General features: G+C 47.1%; 3 protein-coding genes across 3 annotated transcripts; 2 read left to right on the top strand and 1 right to left on the bottom strand.

The window, feature by feature from the left end:
- The first annotated feature begins 50 nt into the window (after nucleotides 1-50).
- On the top strand, nucleotides 51-9,783 carry CCT6A (chaperonin containing TCP1 subunit 6A). The gene is made up of 13 exons (XM_009287322.2): nucleotides 51-87; nucleotides 1,419-1,553; nucleotides 2,233-2,406; nucleotides 2,569-2,672; nucleotides 5,933-6,043; nucleotides 6,584-6,743; nucleotides 7,004-7,086; nucleotides 7,500-7,596; nucleotides 8,018-8,165; nucleotides 8,493-8,626; nucleotides 8,740-8,842; nucleotides 9,168-9,240; nucleotides 9,424-9,783. The coding sequence occupies exons 1-13, from the start codon at nucleotides 70-72 to the stop codon at nucleotides 9,494-9,496; spliced, it is 1,413 nt and encodes a 470-aa protein (XP_009285597.1). The 5' UTR covers nucleotides 51-69; the 3' UTR covers nucleotides 9,497-9,783.
- A 1,038-nt stretch (nucleotides 9,784-10,821) lies between these two features.
- SUMF2 (sulfatase modifying factor 2) lies at nucleotides 10,822-16,199 on the top strand. Its single transcript, XM_009287309.2, has 9 exons — nucleotides 10,822-10,932; nucleotides 11,315-11,471; nucleotides 12,473-12,587; nucleotides 13,183-13,227; nucleotides 13,444-13,594; nucleotides 14,251-14,306; nucleotides 14,765-14,849; nucleotides 15,402-15,567; nucleotides 15,920-16,199. Exons 1-9 carry the CDS (start codon nucleotides 10,860-10,862, stop codon nucleotides 16,023-16,025), a joined length of 954 nt encoding a protein of 317 aa, XP_009285584.1. The 5' UTR covers nucleotides 10,822-10,859; the 3' UTR covers nucleotides 16,026-16,199.
- A 1,001-nt stretch (nucleotides 16,200-17,200) lies between these two features.
- PHKG1 (phosphorylase kinase catalytic subunit gamma 1) lies at nucleotides 17,201-22,908 on the bottom strand. The gene is made up of 10 exons (XM_009287297.2): nucleotides 22,848-22,908; nucleotides 22,129-22,264; nucleotides 21,660-21,835; nucleotides 21,282-21,336; nucleotides 20,588-20,653; nucleotides 20,196-20,359; nucleotides 19,506-19,596; nucleotides 18,365-18,518; nucleotides 18,152-18,277; nucleotides 17,201-17,515 (listed from the first exon to the last, which is right to left on the bottom strand). The coding sequence occupies exons 2-10, from the start codon at nucleotides 22,209-22,211 to the stop codon at nucleotides 17,264-17,266; spliced, it is 1,167 nt and encodes a 388-aa protein (XP_009285572.1). The 5' UTR covers nucleotides 22,212-22,264; nucleotides 22,848-22,908; the 3' UTR covers nucleotides 17,201-17,263.
- Between the last annotated feature and the right edge of the window lie 1,257 nt (nucleotides 22,909-24,165).

Below are 24,165 nucleotides of genomic sequence, written 5' to 3'. Positions count from 1 at the left end.
GGGGACCGCGTCCCCTACTGCCCCCGGCCTGCGTTTCTGGGATATTTAGCCCTGTGCGTTGAGGGGAAAATGTCCTTCGGGAGGAAGGTAAATAAGTGCAGCTTGGTAGATGGTCAATAAAGTTTGTGTGCTAATTTGGCAATTAAAAAGGAAACACAAACTGTTTAATTATATTGGCATTTTTTTCGCTTTCTGTTTTGCTTACGGGACGCAGCATACTTCTGTTGTACTCGAGCAGGCCTAAGACAGCAGAGTTCTTCATGAATTCTTCATGGGCTTGGAAAGTGTTTAAATCTGGCTGATGGATGCAGCTCATACTGCTTTCCCATCGCGTCTGGGGTTGTATCGCAGTTTCCCCCCTGTAGGGGTGAAGGTTACCCGAGGGCTGGTGTCACCCCGCGGGGTCTCACGTGCTGGGGACTGGCAGCGTGGCTGGGCCCACCGTGGGCCCTGGGTCCTGGGGCTGTCGGCTTGCAGCGTGCCCACATCCCCCCTGGGTGGGCACAGCCTGTGGTGGAGTATTTCACTCTACTAGCTGTCTGTTGTAATTCAGCATAAAGTATCGAAGTTAATATACGCAGTGATCTGGCAAACAGGAAGAATTCATTACATCAGTTCTTTGACACTAGAGGTAGTACTTTAAAAAAAAATAATGGTAAAAAGCTAAACGACAGTATAAATGGTCCCATTTGATTTTACCTCGCTCTAGTACAGTTACCAAGCACCAACCTGGATACTGTTCTGTAGGTTAAAATACTGTTAAAATACTCTTCAGTCAGCCATTGGAGATGCTAAGTGATGTGCGTGTTCCATAACTTTAAGAGGCTGACTTGTGTAAGTAACGTATGGTCGTGTGTGGTGGTTGTGAAGTTTGGCCAGACAGGAATGATGTCCATAGCTGGAACACCAAATGTTACTACTTATCAGAGGAACTGACAAGCAACAAACTAGTTGAATGTTCTTTAGTTTCATAAGAATGAGTAAAACTGCCAAAGAAATAGCAAACCAGGTAGGGTATGTACAGCACTGATCGTGCAGAGATTCCTAAATTAACCCCTAAACATGCTGGTTTTAGCACCAGCAACAGTCTAGTTGTGATGGTGCATCCTTTGCCTAAAGGAGAAAAGGGCTCTGTCAAGTTCATGAGTTGAGGGCTAGTTTGGCTCTTAGCACTTAACATTTTTGTGTATAGATGCATAATCTGAGGGGGGAGATAGTGTTACATGGATTAATTCAATCAACCTATTGTCAAAGTGATCGTTGTTGTTAATTGGTGTTACTTGTTGAAACCTGCCAAATTGACATGAATCATGAAAACATCGACTAGTCCTTAAATATTTTGTTAAGCTGATTTCAGATTGCTTGCTTCCTGTACCAGTGCAGTGAGGCTTACTGCTCAGCTTCTTATTTTTGTTTAGCAAATACAACACCCCACAGCCTCCTTGATAGCAAAAGTAGCAACAGCGCAAGATGACATCACTGGAGATGGTACCACTTCAAATGTCTTGATCATTGGAGAACTCCTAAAGCAGGCAGACCTCTATATTTCTGAGGTATGTATGCAGTATTGCTTTCGTAGGTGGACAAGTTAAAAGCTTCATCTGAGACCATTCAACTTGTTTTGTGTTTAATGCTTAATACTCATAAGTCAAACGTGAAAATGAATATGTATTTCTGCTTAAAATGAGTGCATTACAGTGAAAATGAATATGTATTTCTGCTTAAACTTGTTGCATTACAGAACTTGTCAAATGGGGAAAAGCTGGAGAGGAGGACTTAAGACTTGTTCAAAATCAAAACCGCTTATTGTGGATACTGTAGCTTTTAATAAGGTTTTATCTGATAACTGCTGTTACTTTTGTCTGTTTTGTGTGAGTTAAATCACTTCTTTTACTTGTATGTTAACAAGGAGATCCTCCCTCATATTAGGTATTTTGGATGTTGTAAGTTACAGAATAGGCATTCATATTGCACAGTGAACACCCAAGTGTGCTTTGTAGTTCCCTTGGTTTCAATTCTGTGCTAGAATAATCTGTACTTTTCCTCTGCATTGGAAGGATTTGCATTCCTTTTATATGTATTCAGAAGGACAGTACATTTTCTTGTCTTTGTGGGATGCATATTCCCTATGTTTTGACATTACATGGAATGTTGAAACCACAGGTTCTATTTGTGAAAAAGTACCATTTTGTCTTCTATTGTCTAATGATTTTCCTTCTTTCCTTGCATTAGGGTTTGCACCCTAGAATAGTAGCAGAAGGATTTGAGATTGCAAAGGAAAAAGCACTTGAAGTTTTGGAGCAGGTCAAAGTAACCAAGGAAATGGACAGGGAGACCCTTATAGATGTTGCCAGAACATCCCTCCGTACTAAAGTTCATACCGAGCTTGCTGACATCCTAACAGAGGTAAGTGTACATGTCTCTTCTGCCTCTTTTTGTGTGAAGAGGTCCAGCTTTTAAAGTGCTGTGATTATTACTTGAGTGAAGGGTGGATGGAAAGATGTGAACTTGCACTTTGGAAGACTAATGGTCGTTTTGGGGCTTTTTCTTCCTTCCTCTCTATTCCAGGCTGTAGTAGATTCTGTTTTGACAGTCAGAAAACCGGATGAGCCTATTGACCTCCACATGGTAGAGATTATGGAGATGAAGCACAAATCAGAAACTGACACAACGTAAGTAATGAGTATCCTTGAGCTTCACTTTAATGGTGCCCTGACGTTTGAGTAGTCTGTGGGGTTTTGTTTCCTTTTTAGGAGAATTCGGGTGTCCTAAAGCTACCACTAGAAGAGTTACTAGGGAAGGGGTGAAAGAAAGGCAGAAATACAGATTTTAGCCATAAGTTACCTAGACAGCAGAAGTTCTCCAGTCACTGAACTTGATTCCCTGATGAGATTTTTGAATAGCAAAGGTTAACACTGGCTTAGGCTTTTACATAACAATGTTGAATAAATACTTTTTTCTTAGTAATAGTGTCTGTGGCTTGATTATGCTTTAGGCTTGTATCTGTTCATTACAAGTACAAAATGGCATTCGATAAATGGAAACTGCGCCCACCGTGGGCCCTGGGTCCTGGGGCTGTCGGCTTGCAGCGTGCCCACATCCCCCCTGGGTGGGCACAGCCTGTGGTGGAGTATTTCACTCTACTAGCTGTCTGTTGTAATTCAGCATAAAGTATCGAAGTTAATATACGCAGTGATCTGGCAAACAGGAAGAATTCATTACATCAGTTCTTTGACACTAGAGGTAGTACTTTAAAAAAAAATAATGGTAAAAAGCTAAACGACAGTATAAATGGTCCCATTTGATTTTACCTCGCTCTAGTACAGTTACCAAGCACCAACCTGGATACTGTTCTGTAGGTTAAAATACTGTTAAAATACTCTTCAGTCAGCCATTGGAGATGCTAAGTGATGTGCGTGTTCCATAACTTTAAGAGGCTGACTTGTGTAAGTAACGTATGGTCGTGTGTGGTGGTTGTGAAGTTTGGCCAGACAGGAATGATGTCCATAGCTGGAACACCAAATGTTACTACTTATCAGAGGAACTGACAAGCAACAAACTAGTTGAATGTTCTTTAGTTTCATAAGAATGAGTAAAACTGCCAAAGAAATAGCAAACCAGGTAGGGTATGTACAGCACTGATCGTGCAGAGATTCCTAAATTAACCCCTAAACATGCTGGTTTTAGCACCAGCAACAGTCTAGTTGTGATGGTGCATCCTTTGCCTAAAGGAGAAAAGGGCTCTGTCAAGTTCATGAGTTGAGGGCTAGTTTGGCTCTTAGCACTTAACATTTTTGTGTATAGATGCATAATCTGAGGGGGGAAATAGTGTTACATGGATTAATTCAATCAACCTATTGTCAAAGTGATCGTTGTTGTTAATTGGTGTTACTTGTTGAAACCTGCCAAATTGACATGAATCATGAAAACATCGACTAGTCCTTAAATATTTTGTTAAGCTGATTTCAGATTGCTTGCTTCCTGTACCAGTGCAGTGAGGCTTACTGCTCAGCTTCTTATTTTTGTTTAGCAAATACAACACCCCACAGCCTCCTTGATAGCAAAAGTAGCAACAGCGCAAGATGACATCACTGGAGATGGTACCACTTCAAATGTCTTGATCATTGGAGAACTCCTAAAGCAGGCAGACCTCTATATTTCTGAGGTATGTATGCAGTATTGCTTTCGTAGGTGGACAAGTTAAAAGCTTCATCTGAGACCATTCAACTTGTTTTGTGTTTAATGCTTAATACTCATAAGTCAAACGTGAAAATGAATATGTATTTCTGCTTAAACTTGTCAAATGGGGAAAAGCTGGAGAGGAGGACTTAAGACTTGTTCAAAATCAAAACCGCTTATTGTGGATACTGTAGCTTTTAATAAGGTTTTATCTGATAACTGCTGTTACTTTTGTCTGTTTTGTGTGAGTTAAATCACTTCTTTTACTTGTATGTTAACAAGGAGATCCTCCCTCATATTAGGTATTTTGGATGTTGTAAGTTACAGAATAGGCATTCATATTGCACAGTGAACACCCAAGTGTGCTTTGTAGTTCCCTTGGTTTCAATTCTGTGCTAGAATAATCTGTACTTTTCCTCTGCATTGGAAGGATTTGCATTCCTTTTATATGTATTCAGAAGGACAGTACATTTTCTTGTCTTTGTGGGATGCATATTCCCTATGTTTTGACATTACATGGAATGTTGAAACCACAGGTTCTATTTGTGAAAAAGTACCATTTTGTCTTCTATTGTCTAATGATTTTCCTTCTTTCCTTGCATTAGGGTTTGCACCCTAGAATAGTAGCAGAAGGATTTGAGATTGCAAAGGAAAAAGCACTTGAAGTTTTGGAGCAGGTCAAAGTAACCAAGGAAATGGACAGGGAGACCCTTATAGATGTTGCCAGAACATCCCTCCGTACTAAAGTTCATACCGAGCTTGCTGACATCCTAACAGAGGTAAGTGTACATGTCTCTTCTGCCTCTTTTTGTGTGAAGAGGTCCAGCTTTTAAAGTGCTGTGATTATTACTTGAGTGAAGGGTGGATGGAAAGATGTGAACTTGCACTTTGGAAGACTAATGGTCGTTTTGGGGCTTTTTCTTCCTTCCTCTCTATTCCAGGCTGTAGTAGATTCTGTTTTGACAGTCAGAAAACCGGATGAGCCTATTGACCTCCACATGGTAGAGATTATGGAGATGAAGCACAAATCAGAAACTGACACAACGTAAGTAATGAGTATCCTTGAGCTTCACTTTAATGGTGCCCTGACGTTTGAGTAGTCTGTGGGTTTTTGTTTCCTTTTTAGGAGAATTCGGGTGTCCTAAAGCTACCACTAGAAGAGTTACTAGGGAAGGGGTGAAAGAAAGGCAGAAATACAGATTTTAGCCATAAGTTACCTAGACAGCAGAAGTTCTCCAGTCACTGAACTTGATTCCCTGATGAGATTTTTGAATAGCAAAGGTTAACACTGGCTTAGGCTTTTACATAACAATGTTGAATAAATACTTTTTTCTTAGTAATAGTGTCTGTGGCTTGATTATGCTTTAGGCTTGTATCTGTTCATTACAAGTACAAAATGGCATTCGATAAATGGAAACTGGATTGTTGTCATCTGGCTGGATATTCCATAGGCTTTATATTTACCTCAGTGGCATGGACGAATTCTGCACTAGCCTTCCTCAGTAGCTAATGCAGTCAGACACTATGCCAGAGTAAATTCCTTTTTCACACTCCGATTGGTATGCTTTTTATATGAGAATGGGCATGCCCTTGGAAGTGGAATACATGGTCGTCGTTTACTCCCAACACAAGTGCACAGGCAGTTCGTGTTTGACCAGTTGCACTGTCAATTCTCTGGGTGGTCTGCACTTCCATGAAGTGTGTATTTTCTGTATGTGTATGTTGACACGCAAAATGCTTTTTAATCTCTCAGGCTGATTAGGGGGCTGGTTTTGGATCATGGTGCTCGTCATCCTGACATGAAGAAAAGAGTGGAAGATGCTTATGTTCTTACTTGCAATGTATCTCTAGAATATGAGAAAACGTAAGTACACAGCAATAAGGTGAGGAGCAGAAAACGCTCCTGTCTTAGAAGACTTTTATTTAAGGTGTGTCTAAATAAGAACCGAAAGGACTGCATAGACTCTTCTAGAGCGAGGCAGGTAGTGTAGAAGGTGGAATGGAAGAGGTGATGCTCCTTCTGCAGTCTGTTCTTGGAAAGGGGAAGCTGGTGGCTGAGAAAATGTCTTTGTCAGGCAGAGCTTCGTAGTTGTTTTTATTTTGTTGTTTCATTGAAGAAAGGCTGGAAGTCCTTCCTTTCTTAGGCATAATTTTATATTCTAGAGCAAACATCTAAATATACTTCAGAGTTCGCTCAGTTTCAAATGGAAGAGCTCTGAACTAGAGAGCAGGAACAGCTATATGTTGCATGCTGGTTTCGGGGGTGTGTCTTGTTTGTTCTCATTTTTTTTTATTTTATTTTTTTAGAATGTAGCTGAAAGGATTGATTCCTTATACTTAAGTTTATTTCTACAGCACAGAGGATAGTTAGTTACTGCTTTTTTGTTTTTGTTTTCTCCTTCAGAGAGGTGAGCTCTGGATTCTTCTATAAAAGTGCTGAAGAGAGAGAGAAGCTAGTGAAAGCAGAAAGAAAGTTCATTGAAGACAGAGTGAACAAAATCATAGACTTGAAAAGAAGAGTCTGTGGCGATTCAGATAAAGGATTTATTGTGATCAACCAGAAGGTGAGATGAAGGGTATAACTAACTAGAAAAATTAATCTGAAGTGCTGGCTTTCTTGGCAAGCCGTGTGCTGTTTGACTCACTTGATACAGTTCTTCAGAAATAGCTAAATCTAGGCTGATGTACTTTTGAATATATGCGTACAGTTCCTTCTTGAGATCTTCTTTGAGCCCTGAGGAAGAACTTACTCATTAGTGTCAGACTAAGGGAGGGTGTTTTTAGCTTTTCCTTTATACTCATGGTCACTTTTCTTTGTTTCTAGGGAATTGACCCATTTTCCTTGGATGCACTTGCAAAAGAAGGAATAGTTGCTTTGCGGAGAGCTAAAAGGAGGAACATGGAAAGGTCAGTTCCTGGGGACAGGAGGGGGTAAGATAACTTGCTCTTTCAAACTCGAACAATGAATCAAGTCTGGCTTGAATCCACCTTCAAGGACTTGCACTAAAAAGTCCACTTCAGTCTGTCCAACTCTTAAAGGTGTAACTCAGGGTAGTTTGTACAAACCATAGAAATGTCAGTTCAGCACATGGAGTGATGCAGGAATTTGAGCTATCGATATGCTTCAGATGTAGACACCTATAGAGGAGACTTAATTGTACAAGCTTATTTTTGTGAAGAGGTCTTTCATGAACAGAAACAAACTTGTTCCAAGCCTAGGAAGTGCAGTGTTCTGCGTGCTGAAATACTGTTGTTATGTTAGTGACTTCAGACTTTACTTAATATAAAGCAAGTGCTAAGCTGTATTTGTTCTCTCTCAGACTGACCCTTGCATGTGGCGGTACTGCCATGAACTCTGTGGAGGATCTCACTCCTGACTGTCTGGGACACGCAGGGCTTGTCTATGAGTATACACTGGTGAGTAGGACTAAGCTTTCAGCTGAAGCCAGGTTAAATATGCCTCACTTGATGCCAGCTCTTCTTTTGTCTTGGTATGTCCGTGCATGGATTTTTCTTCAGTGTTTTAAGAGCTACACTGGAGCATGAATAAAGGCTGGAGGCATTTCACATCCCAGTGTACGTGAACAGCACTTGTATGTGAACATCTACCTGGTTATTTGCTCTTGTCATAGTGTGTTTTCCTGTTGTTATTTCCATATTATGCTTTTAATATCTGTAAAATTGAGAAAACGGAAACAAGGTTCTGCTGCTTCTCGTCACTTCTTGAAGTGCTGTTAGTGCAGAACTGAATCTGAAAGTGTCTGTTCAATTTTTTTTAATTATGTGTGTATGTTGATTAAGCAAATGTATGACATGAACACATAACCCTGTTCTACAGGGTGAAGAGAAATACACCTTTATTGAGAAATGTGACAACCCCCGCTCTGTTACCCTGTTGATCAGGGGACCAAATAAGCATACGCTCACACAAATCAAGGATGCAGTAAGAGATGGTCTGCGTGCTGTTAAAAACGCTATTGAGGATGGTAAGTCTCAGCTCTGTTTAGTGATGTTAAGGATCTTCTGTTGAAACTCATCTCAAAATCAGTGAATTTTGTATCAGCTTCCTTGGTATCCGATGCAGTCAGACACCAAGCTAAGTGTATTTCAGTGTGAAGTGCTTTTAGTTACTGTTCTGACACCTTGTGTTCTACAAGTGGTTGATAACTGTGTAAGTACTTACCTGATCAGATTACAGATACAAGCTGTCTTTTTTAAGGATGAGGGAAGAGATGAAACTACACTAAAAATTAACTGTTTAAATAGGAGTAGGTGCTTGTTGCGAAGTCTCAACGTGGAGTTTTCCCTTGCAGGATGTGTGGTTCCAGGAGCAGGTGCACTAGAAGTGGCAGTAGCTAATGCTCTTGTTAAGCATAAACCTAATGTAAAAGGAAGAGCCCAGCTTGGAGTTCAAGCTTTTGCTGATGCTCTGCTCATCATTCCTAAGGTATAAGGGACTCCTGAATAAAGCGGCTTTAAAGCATGCTGTGACCCATTGCTTTTTCTGCTGGAGGTCTCTTCTAATTAACAACATGAAATAATGTCTCTGTTCTCTCAAAGGTTCTCGCTCAGAACTCTGGTTACGATCCCCAGGAAACACTAGTGAAGGTTCAGACGGAACATGCAGAATCGGGGCAACTCACTGGAGTTGATCTGAACACTGGTAAGAATCTTCTAAAATAATGGGATGATGCTCTAGTAAGAAACTGTCATGGCTCAGCTCCATGAAGAATAAAGTTGCTCTGAATGCAGAAAGCTGTACCCTTTTTCATAAAAAGCTATGTGGAATGCCTTGGCAGGTGTCCTGTGCTGCGGGCAGTCTTGGCATGCCGTAGTACTTAAACGCATTCTGGTTAAGTTTTTTTGTGAAGATAAAGCACACAGTTAACACTGCGTTGGATGTTGCAAGTAATATCAGATGTTAGAGAGCGGGAAGTCTTACTTTGAATTATGTGAACTGGTTATTCAAAGATTGTTTTACTTTGTAGGTGAGCCAATGGTAGCTGCAGCAGCTGGAATCTGGGATAATTACAATGTCAAAAAGCAACTGCTTCATTCATGGTAAATGTTACAGTATTTTCACTTTAAATACCGATGGGTGTTTGATCGTTGAAATTGATAGAGTAATATGGAATCGAGGGGATCCCGCATAGAGGAAGCTGTCTTGAAAGGCAGAAATGAAGCCGAGTTGGCTTTGACTACGTTGAAATGGATATTCTAACAATATTTATTTAATATTTCTAGCACGGTGATCGCTAGCAACATTCTCTTGGTGGATGAAATTATGCGAGCTGGAATGTCCTCTCTTAAAGGCTGAGTTGGGTCTGCTGTCATTGACGGTGGTCATCTCTGGGAGTGCCCCATGGAATGTCTTTAAGAAATCCACCCGAAGGCGCTCTTTTCTTAGCCGTAGTGGGTTTGCCCAGCAACGGAAGTTACTGTGCTGTAACGAGCAGCCCCTCTTTGGTAAACATGGCCACTCAAAATATTAGCAACTCTTCAAATATTTGGCTCTAAAAATCAGTTATTTATTTTTAATTTCACTGAAGTGTACAACTGAAGTTGCTTTCCTTTTTACCCAATAAACTGTTACGTTCCGTGCTTTATGTGTGTCGGTTATTTAAAACTTTACCTTTCTTGGGCCAAACTCTTGAACATTCTGCTCGCAGCCTTCGTCACCAGTGGTGGGCTACAGGCCTTGATTTGCAGTTTCTGACTCCCGCCTCTGCGTGCTGGACTTCATTATTGACTCTGATACTTGCCATGGCAGGAGGGCTGTGAAAATGCTGCTCAAGGCTCTGCTTCTAGCGTGGTGTGGGTTCAGACCTGGAATTTGGTCAGTCCATCGTAAAGCTGGATTAAGCCAATCGCTTCGTAGTTCTGTGCTTGCTCGCAGATGGAACTGAGTGAGTTAACGTACTCCACAGTGGCTTGAAGTGTGTTGCGTGTTATTATCCTTGTCGTAACAGCGTTAAAAATCCACCATTGTGTTAACTGCTGCATTAAACTATTTACGGACAACTAGCAATACCCCCATTGTGTTAACTGCTGCATTAAACTATTTACGGACAACTAGCAATACCCGAAGAGGTGGTTGGGTTTATGGGAGGGGAAGAGGCTTCTGCAGTCCTACTGTGATTTTCCCTAATCCTAATAACAAAGCTGTGCTTTGTTATGTTAATGGACAGGAGTTTCCTTCCCTAGTCACAGGTGGCTGGCTGAATGACTAGAAAAGCAACGGGTTTGTTTTTTTTTTTAAAAAACCACCACCACACCCCCCAAAAACCTGCTTCTGCTTGTGGAACACTCAAATGCCTCAAGGCTGGTGCTGGTTTTGTTGCTGGCCCCGGCAGCAGGAGGCTTTTCACGTGCGGAGACGAAATGCTTTTCAACCTTTACGCGTAACTGCCATGTTATGAAAGTATCCCTTTTCTTAAAAAAAAAAAAAACAAGTAATCCTGAAATACACACGCGTGATCCTGCGGGTGGCGGTGCGTGGCCGGGCCGCCCACGCGTGGAGGCGTGCCCGGCGTGGGGAAGGGCTTGGCCGCCCTCCCGGGGAGGGGGGGAGCGAAGGGCCCGGAAACGCTTCCCCGAGCCCGCAGCTCTTCTGGGTCAAAGCCCTGCGGTTCCGCCGGTGATTCGCTTTTCTCTCCCCGGAGCTCCTGCCGCTGCCCGGCATGGCTCCCGGGGGCCTGGGGCTGGCTCTCCTGCTGTGCTGCTGGGTGCTGGGCAGCGGCCGCGCTCCGCGGGGTGAGTGCGTGAGCTGGTGCTGCTTTCGCCGGTCCTTCTGCCTCGGCTTGTCGCAGGGAAGCCGTGAAAATCGCTTTGCTTCTCCCCGCATAGGTTCCCTTTCTTCTAATTGCAGCAAACCATTAATTTAAAGGAGCCGCTTTGCTGATTTCACCTGACTGGAGCAGTTCCTTTCCCAAGAGGGACACTGAAAATGTAACTTTAAAATACTTTAAGCTTGTTACCAAAAAAATGTAGACCTATATAAATGCTAATCACAGTCACTTACTATATTGCACCCTACCTCCAGTGCATGAAGTGACTTTCTGGCAAATAACGCGTGCTGTCCTGTGCGGTCATGTTTAAAAATGAAAGTTCTTGTACCGAATTTCTTCACTTTTAGCATTTGGAAAGGATGAAAGCATGGTGCAGCTGCCTGGGGGCAAGTTTCAGATGGGATCCAGTTCCCTGGAGAAGAGGAGTGAAGAGGGGCCCGTCAGGGAGGTGACAGTGAAGCCATTTGCTATCGACAAATATCCCATCACAAACAGGGATTTCAGGTAAGAGTGAAGTTTGGGGTCTGTTTGGCTCGCGGGGTCTCAGCAGCTCAGGGACGGTGCAGGTGATGGTGCTGGGTCTTTTGGGGCTGGTTGGGTCTGAAAGCCAATGCTTGGATGCTCCCAGCAGTTTCATTAGAACAAAAAAATGTGTCTTTCAGTAATAGATCACCTCTATGGGTGCGGCCTGAAGCATCTTACCAGTGTAGCTTGCAAACATGCTTCCTTTTCTCTCCTTTTCTCTCTTCTCTCCTTTTCTCTCCTTTTCTCTCCTTTTCTCTCCTTTTCTCTCCTTTTCTCTCCTTGCAAACATGCTTTTTTATCTGTCTGTCTTTTTCTTGCTAATAGGGCTGTACTGTTTCAGATTTCAGGTTCCTATAGGTTCAGTTTCCATTTGTAAATACAGGACCACTCCTCCATGTATTTTACAGAAACCCTTGTACAGAGCACTAATAAACGCACTGGGGGAAATGCCTTTCTTTGCCTGGCTGAGCCCTTGCCGGTTAAAAAGAGCCAGTACTTCCACCCACCGCTAAGTGCCCAGCCACACACAGTAATGGCAATTACTGCAACTTGGGCAATGGGGAAACAAATGGGACAGAAGCAGGGTGAGATTATTCAGCAGTATGTGACATTTTTTTGCATTTTGGGGACATGTAACTAACAGCAGCCGTAGGTTTTAGTGACTTGAAGGGATTTTTGATCCGTGCAAAATTACGTTTTGTGGAAGACCAGGGTGCAGGATGAGTTTACCTGTATAGGTAACATAAAAACTATCAGATCTGTGAACAGATGCAAATTGGACTGTTTTATCTGTTAAATCTGTATCAGACCAGCTGGAGCTGTGCCAGGGAGGAGCCGGGACTCTCCGCAGATGGGGTGTCTGTAGGTCGTGTACGTTTTGCCTTGCTCTGAACTTGTTGCGTGTGCAGATCGCTGTATTTGGTGGTGCGACTCTTGAAGAACTCTTACCCAGATGCCTGAGCGTGTTGTATTTATGCCAGGGAGTTTGTTAGAGAAAAGAAATACAAAACAGAAGCAGAAGCATTTGGCTGGAGCTTTGTCTTTGAGGATTTCTTATCCGAAGAGCTGAAAAAAAAAGTCACCCAAAAACTGGAGGTAAATCTAAATCCCATGGGGATGAGTTTCAGTGATGATGATGGAGATGGTACTTCTGATCACATCCCTGTCTGACCTCTCTGTTTTAAGTAAAAAAAACCCAGGAGGGGAGACCCTTGCTGGTATTGCTTTTCCACTGAGTAGCAGCTATGTCTCAGTGCAGAGTCTGGCCATTCTCAGTGGTTTTTCTTTAGTCTTGGGTGGTTTTGCTTTTGAAATTAACAGCAGGGTTGAGCCTGGGTCGATTTATGGCATTCCTCTGTTTACATCCTCTCCAAACACTGTCAGACTGGACTCATGAGATGCTCCAGTGAGCTGGGAGAGAGCAAAGCGCATTTCAAAGTACTTTATTAATCAAACCTTGAAACAGAAAAAACTAAACAGCATGGGCTTCTTCATCTATTTTCACTTGTAAAAGCAGAGGCCTCTACTCTGTTGGAAAGCACTATCAAAATGCCCGTGATAACCCAGCTCAAACTACAGCATTTAACCATTTCCAGACTAACAAGCCCTCTTGTTTACACATGCTGCTGTAGGATGGTGTCGGGGGGGTGTTGCCAGTTCAGCTTTAATCTGGTGTCGTTTCTTTTCCCAGTCTGCCCCTTGGTGGCTGCCCATCGAGAAGGCTTTTTGGCGACAGGTGAGTAAAAACCCAGTGCGGTGAGTCCTCTCCATGCTGGGAGCGTGCATGTGTTAGTGTGTGCTGAACCTTATCGACCAAAAATGGGGGGAAAAAAAAAAATAGCATCTCCGGTTGCTGCACGTTCCCTGCCTTGGTCTGTTCTGTCCTTTATTCCCTTTTTAATTGAAAAATTTATAAAATCAATTAAAATCTGTTCAATGCAATTCTTCCCAGCCCTCAGGTCCTGGCTCCAGCATAAAGGACAGGCTGGATTACCCAGTGCTGCACGTGAGCTGGAACGATGCGCAGGCATTCTGCGCCTGGAAAGGGAAGAGGCTCCCGGCGGAGGAAGAGTGGGAATTTGCTGCCAGGGGAGGACTGGAGCGTACGTACGACAAGCTCTGACCTTTTTCCAAACGGAGGCACCGAGTAATGTTAGTTCTACCAGATCTAAACCTCCATCCAGGGACGTTTTCAGAGGTTAATCTGGGGGGCTGAACCACCTCTTTTGGCCTGGGAGTCGAATTAATAATAATACTAATAAATAATAATAATATAGGAAGAAGAAGTGGCTTATCTATGGTCTTAATGTATCTTCCTAAACAAAGCACTTCTGCCAGCTAAAAATACCATTTCTTGGGTTTTGGGGCAAGGAGTGACCCACCTGCCCCCACACATTGATGGTGGCATAAAGCAGCTCCTGGGATCGCTGGGGGGACCACGGGACTCCCTGGCGTGAGCGATGGTTTGTAAATGGGAAGCTGTTGCTGATTCCCATCTCTCCGCTTCCTTGCTGGGGGGACCACGGGACTCCCTGGCGTGAGCGATGGTTTGTAAATGGGAAGCTGTTGCTGATTCCCATCTCTCCTCGCCTCCTTGGCAATGTCTCTAGGGATTAGACCAACTAGCTCCGTTCATATAACCCCTCTCGGTGTCCTGAGCTGAGCAGAAAAGGATGGTCATAAAAGCCTGGTTTAAAAATAGGCAAATGCAGAGGCTGGAGTGACACAGGGGTAATGGGTGTCTCTTCCTCTTTGGCAGAAAGGGTGTATCCCTGGGGAAACAAGTTTCAGCCAAACCGTACAAATCTGTGGCAGGTAAGATCCTAAAAATCATCCTGTCTGTGCTGAGCTCTTCTGAGGAGGGTGGTGTCTAACTCGACCACAGAGTGTGCGTGGCTGCCTGAGCAGGCTGCGTGGTCCCGGGAAGCAATGCAAACTTTCCTGCAGAGTACTGAAATTCAGCTCCTGGTGGGTTATCCGAAATACCCTTAGAGGGAGCAGTCTCAGCCCAGCTTCCCTGGGAAACCAGGATTTCAGTGCTTCCAGAAATTCATACATAACCAAAAAATCATACGTAAATTTGTTTGAAAAGGGGGTTGTCTTGGGAGAACTTTAGATGGTTGATCTCCTCGCTCGGCCAGAAATGCTGCGTAGAGTTAATTTGCAATGGAGACTTATTTCCATTATTTAAGTGTAACACAGTCCTGTGAAGAGCAGGACTTTGTGTCGTCTCCGTGGTGGGTCTTTGCTCGGAGTGATCTTTCTTCCCACAGGGCGATTTCCCGAGGGGTGACACAGCTGAAGACGGTTATCACGGCGTCTCGCCGGTGGCAGCGTTCCCTCCTCAGAACAACTATGGTACAGAGCAGACATCCCCATCCTGGCTTCGGGGATGGCATCTGCTTCCTAATATCCATTCAACGCTAATTACAAAATCCCGTCATTGTAGCAAGGTTTCAGATATGACATAGGATCACGTCAGCATCTTGACAGAATAACCGAGCCCAGCAAAAGCACTGATGGTTGTTAGTGAAGTTGGCGGACGTGCACCTAGTGCACTTCAATGCACCAAACCGTCCCCTGCTTTTAATTAGCAGTCAGTTATTTTGCACTTCCATGTGATTTACCTGCAAATCCCAAGCGTGTTGTTTTGAGGGCAGCGGATGCCATGCCCTCACGCAGGTGGGAAACAATGAGACACATTTAAATGAGAGATTTGGTGAAGGTTGAGTTGTAAACGGGGGCCAGTTTGCAATACAGTAAAGAGCTTCTCGTTCCTAGTCTCACCATTAAACCATGCTCTTGCAGTGATGCTTTGAATGTTGTTCCCCCCTCCCATACATCAAAGTGCTTTTGCAGCCCTTGTAAATGTGCTCTCATAATCCTGATGCAAAACCGTCCGTGTCTCAGGGCTCTACGACCTGCTGGGAAACACCTGGGAGTGGACCGCGTCGGAGTACCTGATTCCGGGGCTCTCATCGAGGCAGCGCGCTCAGAACATGCAGGTCCTGAGAGGTGCCTCGTGGATTGACACTGCAGATGGGTCTGCAAATCATAAAGCTCGTGTTACTACCAGGTAGGTCTGGGCAATGCCCAGGCGCTGTTTCGCAGTGGTTTCTTCTGGCTTGGTTTTATTTGGAAGGGGGTTTTATTGTAAAAGACATTTGTTTGTTCCTACTCAATTTTTCTGAGAAACAGTTAGGAAAACATACTACAAATACTGCTAAAAATTTTGGTGCTATAAATACGTTCCTAATCGCTTCTCAAATCACATGTATTTTCCATCAAGTATTTAGAATTAAATGCTTTTCTTGAAGTTATTCAAGGGAAGTGGAAGGTGTTTCTAGTCCGTTACAGAGGGTCACATTGAAGGATGTAAACGTTAACTAGGAATGATCCCTAACTTTGGGTCTCTTTTTCCCCGTGAGAATGGGGAACACGCCGGACTCAGCCTCCGACAACCTCAGCTTCCGCTGTGCTGCCGACGTCCCGCCCATCATGGCCAAGAAAAGCCGGACCAAACCCGAGCTCTAAAGAGGTCGCTCAGGAAGACCTGAAGGCATTTTCTCCTGTGGAGACGAACAGTAACCCCCAGCAGTCACTTTCATCAGGACAGTTTTAAAAATTAAAATGAAATACTTTCAGCTAAAACTCCTTTCTGCACTGGGATGTCTGGGCATGAGCAGGGACTGGGAATGGCAGGCAGGGCGTTTTGTCTTTAATGTCCTCTTGCTGTAGTAGATATTACAGCTCTCCTTTCAGTGTCTGTTTTAAATAAGCAGAGGGGTGCGTGTGTGTGGGACCAGGCCAGAGCTGCTCTGACCTCCAGCCCCAGCCAGAGGGAGCGAACGCCCACAGCCCCGCCGTGAGTACCGGCATGGGGCTGCCGTGAGGGGCAGCTGCTGGGGGGGAGTGATGGGGGCACGTCCCTGGAAGGGGGGACTTGTATATCGGTCCAGCTTCATACCAGCCTCCGAGCCTTCCCAGAAGTGAAACAAGGCACCTTTATTGACCCTTAAACAGTGGCAAAACCACGTGTGTGCTCATTTCTAAGTGCATAGATGACACAAACCAGTGACTCACCTCTCCCAGGTGTTATAGCCAGCATAAGGGCTACAAACTGGCTTTCCACAAGCTCTGCCACCAAAGCCCTGAGCACATGGGTGGACGAGGACACTCCTCCGGGGCACTGCTCATCCCTCCTCCACCTGCAACTGCCCCAAAAGGGTCCAGCTCCAGGGCTGAGCTGAGCCTTCCCCAAACAGATCTGCTGCTCTGAGCACATCAGGAGCAGCAGCTGGTTATGGCTCTATTAGAGGCAGCTTCTCCAAACCCATCCCTTACAATGGGACATAGAATCATTAAGGTTGGAAAAGACCTCTAAGATCATCGAGTCCAACCATCAACCCAACACCACCATGCCCACTAAACCGTGTCCCTAAGCGCCTCATCTACACGTCTTTTAAATACTTCCAGGGATGGGGACTCAACCACTTCCCCGGGCAGCCTGTTCCAATGTTTCACCACTCTTTCAGTAAAGAAGTTTTTCCTCATGTCCAATCTAAACCTCCCCTGGCGCAACTTGAGGCCATTTCCTCTCGTCCTAAAGCATAGCCCGGGAGCAAACCGCAGCCGTCTGCTGGGTTTGCATTGGCACCTGACCCGAGGCCAGCTGTATCTCTTTAAGAAAATGCGAAAGAAATCACCAGTTGGTTTTCAAATATTTTACTCGCCTTAAGTCTGAGCAAACTCATCGGCTTACGCAGCGGCAGTCAGAACAGCCCTTCCTCAGCTGCCAGGGTCAGCAAAATGGCCTTGCAGGTATTCTCGAAGAGGGCAGCTCTGTTCTGCACCTCCCCCTTCTTCACCCAGTGCCGGTAGGTCCTGAAGGCGCAGGCATCAATCAGCTTGCGGATGGGCTTCAGTGCATACGGGTCCCGCACCACCAGCTCCCTGGTGACTGACTTGACCAGCCGGTACTGGTAGTAAATACGGACCGATGCCAGGACGGTCAGGCAGATCACCTGCAGCACAGGGGGGGAACAGGCTGGAATTTGTGGCCAGTCCTACAACAGGACCGGATCGGCCCCAACACATCCCACATGGCTGCTATCTGTGTGGAGGAGTCAGGAGGGAGCCCGGCTTCTGGCACAGGTATTTAGTCCTGTGTGAGCAGTACAGGCTTTTTCCAAGTGTGCCCTTAACATCAAAACTATGGGTCAGTCCTAAATGTGTCACCTAATGCCACTTTGGGTACCTCTGAGCTGCCCTAATGGCTGGCTGTAGGGAAGGGAAAGGATTCCTCTATCAACTTTCGCACCATTTGATGCACCCATGTGATGTCAGACTCATCGATTTCCCCTTAGAGGTGATTTTTTTTTTTTCCTTTTTAATGATTTGCGGGGAAGGCAGGCTTTTCCCTTTTCTTATTTAATCCTCTTCTGTGAAAAAGCCCTTAGGAAGTACCAGAAAGTAAGCAAAACAGTGCTTGGAGAAGGGTCTCCACCCAGGCTGCCGCATCCTGCCAAAGCCCAGGTCCATCAGCTTTCTTGAACTCCCAGTTTCTCCCAGCTCAGCTGCAAAACCCATCCCACCACTCGTCTCCTGCAGCTCCTGGGCTCAGGGTCGGCATGCTGAGACACCCCCATACCCAACCTCACCCTGAATTTCCGGAAGGGGCTGAAGTGCCGGACCTCCTCCACATCGTACTGCTGGAAGAAGGGGTGGGCCAGCGCCTCGCCAGCTGTGTATCGCTGCTGCGGGTCCACCACCAGGAACCGGGAGATCTGCACCAGGGCACTGGATTGACCTGGGGTGTCCCAGGTGTCTGCAAAACCCACCTCCCAAAGGTTTTCCCATCCCCAAGCACCTACCAGGTCCTTGACGGTGTCCGAGCGGTCATCCCACTCTGGGGAGCCAAACTGGTAGTTCCCGTTCATTATCATCCGCAGCATCAGCATCTGCTTGCGGTGCCAGAAGGGAGGCGAGCCGGCCAGCAAGGTGTACATGATCACCCCGGTGCTCCACCTGCAGGCAGCCCAGTGGGACCCTCCAGCCCTGGGCAGCACCCCAAGGGCACCCGGCCAGATCCACGCCCTAAGGGTGGCTTGGTGCCTCCCCCCAACCGGGGCACGCTGCACTTTGCCACCCTGGAAAACCAGGAGGACACTGCCCTGCGTGGTGTCTGACGAGGGAGGCTGAGCTCACTGCTGAGGCTCGTTAGCCCTGATGGGTAATAAGAAGCAGGGGCTGCCCTGCTGCTGGGGAGGGGCTTGAGGATTTTGAGTTGAGTTGATGTAGAGCTGCTCTCCTAGATGCTGCAGGAGGAAGCTGTGAGTTGGAGGTGTTTGCCTTTCTTGTTTTTTTTAGGGGAGGGAGAGGATGCAGGAGGGTGGGATGTGGTGGGACACGGGTGTCAGCAAGGCTGGGTGCTTTGGGGCTGTCTCAGTTCAGACTGTGGTGTGCAAAGTGTCCTGGCATGGGGCTTAATGGAGGTATTTAAACTGAAAAGGGGCTGAAATGCCCTGGTGTGTCTCAAGTGATTGCTTATAGCTCTGACCACTGCAGACCTGAGCCCAAAGCCACCAGAAATGGTGGCAAAGTCCCTGCAGGGCTCAGACTGAGCTCTGATGGGCTTTCCTGAGCTGGCTGCTCTCTTGAGGGCTGCCTCCGGCTCATGTCTCACCATGGAGTGTGTTTATAAAGCCCTGTGTCTTGGATTCCAGCCCCTGAGTTGATTTTTATGAGCAGAAAATGTCGCTTTCCCCCTTCCCTGATGGGGCAAAGCAGGGAGACAGGCTCATCCCCAGGCTGCTTCTCCCCCAGCTCTGTGCCAGAGCCCCCTCGTCACCAGACAGCCCCTCACGGCCCCTGAGGGCATTTTTCAGTGCATTATTTAATTCCTTCCAAACACTCAAATTGGTTCCCATCTGCACAACTCTTGCTGTGCCTCAAACCATGCATGTTTTGGGAGCAGCCTGAGGGGCGAGGTAGAAAGGCAGATGTCTCACTCACATATCGACCTCTTTGCCATAGCCTTGGTGCTCATCGTCCATGGAGCACTGCAGGATCTCGGGGGCCAGGTAGCCAGGCGTGCCGCAGATCTCTGCAAAGATGGGGTAGAGCATCCCCCTGAGCCACCCAGGAGGGTTTGTGCTGTCCCCACCCACCCCCGAGCAGTTGATGAGGGGGTCTGGATCCCAGGTGGGATTTTTGCAGTGATGGTGCTCGCAGGGAGTAGCTGCAACTTGTGTGCATCTCACTGGTGACTTTTCTTGGCGGATTATAAGGGCTAAAATGTGAGTGAAGAGAGCAATGGGGATGCCAGTGCGGGGGGATGCCCGCTGTTGGTTATGTGGCCCTTCATAGGGTAGGAGTGGGAAAAAACCTTAAAGTTGGGCAGTAAATGGATGGGGTAATGATGGTCAGCTGGAGGGGAAAAAAGTGGAAAGAATAGGATGGTTTTCCTAATGGGCAGCAACTTCTTCATGGCAAGGAGTGAGGTGTGGAGGCTGTGCCGCAGGCAGAGCCAGGCTCGCACATGAGCAGGAGGGCACCCCAAGCAGCAATTTGCACCAGCGGCAGTGAGACTGGCCCCAAGGAGACAGTGGGGCTGGAGAGACTCCACTGACTCCCTGTGGACACTGCAGCAACGGAGCGGCCATGGGCAAGCCCAGCATCGTCCCCGCCTCACCATCCTCCTACCTTTGAGCTTCTCGTTCTCGTGCAGCTGGCAGGAGAAGCCGAAGTCCGTCAGCTTAATGTTCATGTTGTCATCTAGGAGGATGTTCTCTGGCTTCAGGTCCCGGTGGACGATGTTGATGGAGTGGAGGTACTGGATCACTTCCAGCAGTGCACGCATGATCTTCCTGGGGATGGGTGACAGCATCTCTCCTAGCCCGAACGCCCACTGGCACCGTGCTCCCAGGGATGGGGATGGGGACAAGGACCGTGCAGCTCAGTCCCTGTGTCTGAGCGCAGGGGCACAGCCTGGGGTGCTGTTTTGCCCATGGGAGCCATGCTGGCTGCAAGGTCGTCCTTCGAACCCGCGCTCTGCTTTTGCAACATGACTTTCAGCCATCTGCATCTGGCCTTACCTGGTTTCCTTCTCGCTCAAGGTGACTTTCTCGGTGAGGTAGTCGAAGAGCTCCCCTCTCTTCATCCTACACATGGGAGGGAAAATGGAGGCAGGCAGCGGCTGAGTTGCAATGGCAAACCGGCCCCAAGCCCTTGGGGAGGATCGCCCGGGGGTTGCTGCCCCTTAACAGCCCCAGGGCACCCATTGCACAAAATGACAAGCCAACTTGTTAATAAAAAGGGGTAAAAATGCCTCTATACTGCTGCAAAACATCAGGCAAGAGGAGGAAAGGCTGTCCCTGGAGAGGGCGGGTTTCGGATGGGACAGGGACGGGGCTCTCCTGGTGCCATCCCCCTCCAGGGCAGCATGATGGAGGTCAGCGGTGTCAGGAGTCATGGTGTCACATGTGCCCTGGTCCCGCTGGGCATATAAATAACCCGCAGGGATGCGTGATGGCTCCCACCAAAGGTTACGGGGAAACCTGAGTAGCGCTGAGCCGCTGACGGATGGGAAACACTGCCGACGGCAAGGCTGCAATGAGCTGGCTCGCAGCAATCAAGGCTCGTTTCTACCTTAAGCAAGAGCTGGTTGTCCCCCCGCTTTGCCCTGTTTGGGCTATAAAAAGCTGGGGCGAGTGTTGGCTCTTGGCCATCTGCAGAGCAGGAATGGGCTTGGGGAGATGGTGCTGCGGTGACAGGCAAGCTGGTACTTACAGGTCAAACACTAAGAAGAAGAAGGTGCTGGATTCATAGCTGTCCTTCAGCTGGACTGCAATAAAACATGGGGGCTGTGAGCACAGTGTTCCTGTCCATTAACGGACTAAAAATTGCTGATCTAATTGCTAATTGAATTAATGAGGAGTTGATCTTCACTAGTGTTTTGGTTAGGAGACAACCTTGGCAGCATAGGCATGGCTAGCGTGCGCACGGAGGTAGAGCAAACGATGCTCTAAGTAGGTGCCCTGCATTGCGTTAGGACCATCGGAGGTCTGACCCTCCAGGGATTTCACCCCAAAAACCCTTCCTGGGGACACCTTGAAGAATAAATGGGGCAGAAAACCCCCTTGCCCTGATGCTCAGAGCCTGACTTACTGACGTTGGGGTGGCCTGAGACTTTCCGGAGAATGTCGATCTCTTTAGTGGTGGCTTCTCGCAGTTCCTGCACCTCCTTGGGTGATATGTTACCTGCCGTGATGTCGATAATCTTCACGGCATACTCCTGCTGGGTGGTTTTGTGAATGCACCGACGGACGATGCTGCTCACTCCCCTGCCAGGGACAACACAGACAAGATTTTCATTCCGTTTCCATTTCTCCCTGTCCAGCCCGACTTTGCGGCCGTGCCATCGGCACCTGGCCTGGTTGGTATTTTCATGCACGAGTGGGTCTCGCTCTGTTACCCTGTCTTGGTGGGACAGATTTTGAGCTGATGGAAAGTGCTGCTTCATGCTATTTTTAACCCCACGCTGCTATGGGCCCTGTTCATGTCAGATTCCCGGGGACACTGTTCCTATCGGGTACTGGAGTATGTGAAACCACAGTTTCCCAAAAACAAGCTTTACCTGCCCAAAACCTCCTTCGGCTCATATTTTTCATAAAACTCCTTGGATGAATTCCAGTCCGGTAGGTCTTCTTCCTTGGTCATCTCTGGGTCCTGTCTGGTGGCACTCTGGACTTGTCTGCTGCCGGAAAGGGGCTGCAAGGAGAAAAGAGCAAGGATGGGCGCTCGCTGCACCCAGGGCAGGGACCCTTGATCCCTTCCAGAGGAGAAAACATTGAGGACGAAGAGGAGGATGATCCTGGACCACAGACCAAAGCGGATATTTTGCTGGTTGGAAAAGCAAAGCTTTGCCCTCAGGACCCCGTGGAGATCCCGTTGAGAACAGGAGAAATCCCACTGGATCCCCCGTAGCCTGGCTGGGGCCAAAGGCTTTGGGAAGCGCTGCAGCACCTCAAAACCTCATCCCTTCCTGCAGAGCACCCGCACCCAGCTCACAGAGCATCATCCTCCATCTCCTACCATGTGCCAAGGGCTATGCCACACCTCTCCTGGTTCCTCCCACCTGGGAAAGCAATTAATTTTTTTGAGACTCCCATGGGGAGAGCGCTGGCGGGGGAGGCAGGGGCTGAGCTGCACCTTAAGCTCGCAAAGGCACACAGCAGCAAGGCAATGCTGGCACAGCAGATCCAAAGGTCCCCAGCAGCAGCAGCCTCCAGAAACGTCACCCCATGGCAACACCACCCAAAGACCCCTGCGAAGTGCTGAAATCTGCCTTGCCTTTTTTTTTTTCCTTCTTTTTTTTCCTGTTTATTTTTAAGACGACAAAGTTGTCTGGAATGGTTTGGCTGAGAACAAAGAGGAAAAAAGAGTGTTTAAAGTGAGGGGAAAAGGACTAAGGAGGGAAAATGGGTGGCGAGGGTTGGTGAAGCGGCATGGGGGGCTCGGTGGGTCAGGGTGCAGGCAGGGGACTGGGTGCCCGGGTACAGCCAGCTCTGTGGGGTCAGCCAGGGCCAAGCCAGCCTGAGGACAGCAGCTGAGTGAGCTTCCTCGGCCACACGCGTGCAGCTGCCAGCAGCCTCCAAAACTCCTGAAAGGCTTTTGTCCCATTTTCTTTTCCCTTTTTTTGGGAGTTTGTTTTTTGTTGGGTTTTTTTTTTTTTGGTATGTGCTGCCATTGCTGAAGGAGAAGTGGTGTGACAGTATTTTGATGGGGGTGGGGGAAATAACCAGTAGTCCTGACCCCTAATTTTCACCGGCATTTCCCTTTAAGCCCTGGGAACTGGATGTCCTCAGCTTGTTCCTGCATCCTGAATTGCTGAAATCATGATTGTCTGGGTCCAGCTGCTCCGCAAACGTACAGAGACCAAGCAGCTAGTGTGGAAAGCAGCTCTTACAAGCTTGGGCAGCAAAATTGTCACTTTGGGGTGACAGAGTAGGTGGGCAGGAGAGCCCCGATACTGTGGGTTTTCCTTTGCCCTTCTCTCCGAGGTGGCAATAATTCTGCCAGGATGCTCCCAGGCAAGTTTGCAACTCTAAGTACATTTAAATCTCATTATCAAAGCGTATCTGTCCTGACCTGGTTATAAGGACCAATGCTGTGTTTTACGTGTCTGTCTGCTGCCGCTGGGAGGGATGTCTAACGAGAGCTGGAGCATTTCTAAACAGCCATGAGCTTGATTTAATTTGTAAGATTTTAGCTGTTGGAAATATTGTGAGCAACGCCAAACCAAGTCAGGGCTGAAATTACAAATGAGAGGCAGGATAAGGGAGTAGGGAAAAGAAAATCTCCGAGGTGGGGGAGAACCAACAACTTTGGGTTTGGTTGGTTTTTGTTTTTTTTTTTTTCCAAGCTGAAAATCAAAGTCCTGGGGGGTGGTGTTGTAGGGAAGGGCTGGAGGCTGCGGAGCATCTGCGGAGCGCTGCCAGGAGAAGCTCGGGGTCTGCGTGCCGCCTTCTGGGAGGAAAGAGCCCAGGAGTTTGTTTAAAACGTCCTGATCTTATATAAGCAGCCGGTACAGAGCACTAACAGCGTAACCCGGTTTTATTATCAGAGCTGTACGAGCTCCACGGGAGTGCAAGGGGGGGGTAAAAAGGGGGTC

The sequence above is a fragment of the Aptenodytes forsteri genome, unplaced genomic scaffold (assembly GCF_000699145.1).
Source record: "Aptenodytes forsteri isolate BGI_AS27 unplaced genomic scaffold, ASM69914v1 Scaffold188, whole genome shotgun sequence".
In the NCBI taxonomy this organism is placed as follows: domain Eukaryota; kingdom Metazoa; phylum Chordata; class Aves; order Sphenisciformes; family Spheniscidae; genus Aptenodytes; species Aptenodytes forsteri.
This window is presented reverse-complemented; position numbering and strand designations above follow the sequence as displayed.

What these genes read in the sequence shown, in the direction of transcription:
- CCT6A (XM_009287322.2), top strand. An exon ending in CAGACCTCTATATTTCTGAG is followed by an intron (nt 1,554 to 2,232) that starts GTATGTATGCAG and finishes TCCTTGCATTAG; the next exon opens with GGTTTGCACCCTAGAATAGT. An exon ending in AAAAGGAGGAACATGGAAAG is followed by an intron (nt 7,087 to 7,499) that starts GTCAGTTCCTGG and finishes GTTCTCTCTCAG; the next exon opens with ACTGACCCTTGCATGTGGCG.
- SUMF2 (XM_009287309.2), top strand. Translation starts at nt 10,860, where the DNA reads ATGGCTCCCGGGGGCCTGGGGCTGGCTCTCCTGCTGTGCTGCTGGGTG. An exon ending in CAGCGGCCGCGCTCCGCGGG is followed by an intron (nt 10,933 to 11,314) that starts GTGAGTGCGTGA and finishes CTTCACTTTTAG; the next exon opens with CATTTGGAAAGGATGAAAGC. An exon ending in TGCCAGGGGAGGACTGGAGC is followed by an intron (nt 13,595 to 14,250) that starts GTACGTACGACA and finishes CCTCTTTGGCAG; the next exon opens with AAAGGGTGTATCCCTGGGGA.
- PHKG1 (XM_009287297.2), bottom strand. Translation starts at nt 22,211, where the DNA reads ATGACCAAGGAAGAAGACCTACCGGACTGGAATTCATCCAAGGAGTTT. An exon ending in TTCTTCTTAGTGTTTGACCT is followed by an intron (nt 20,654 to 21,281) that starts GTAAGTACCAGC and finishes TCCCATGTGTAG; the next exon opens with GATGAAGAGAGGGGAGCTCT. An exon ending in CGAGAACGAGAAGCTCAAAG is followed by an intron (nt 19,597 to 20,195) that starts GTAGGAGGATGG and finishes CCATCTTTGCAG; the next exon opens with AGATCTGCGGCACGCCTGGC.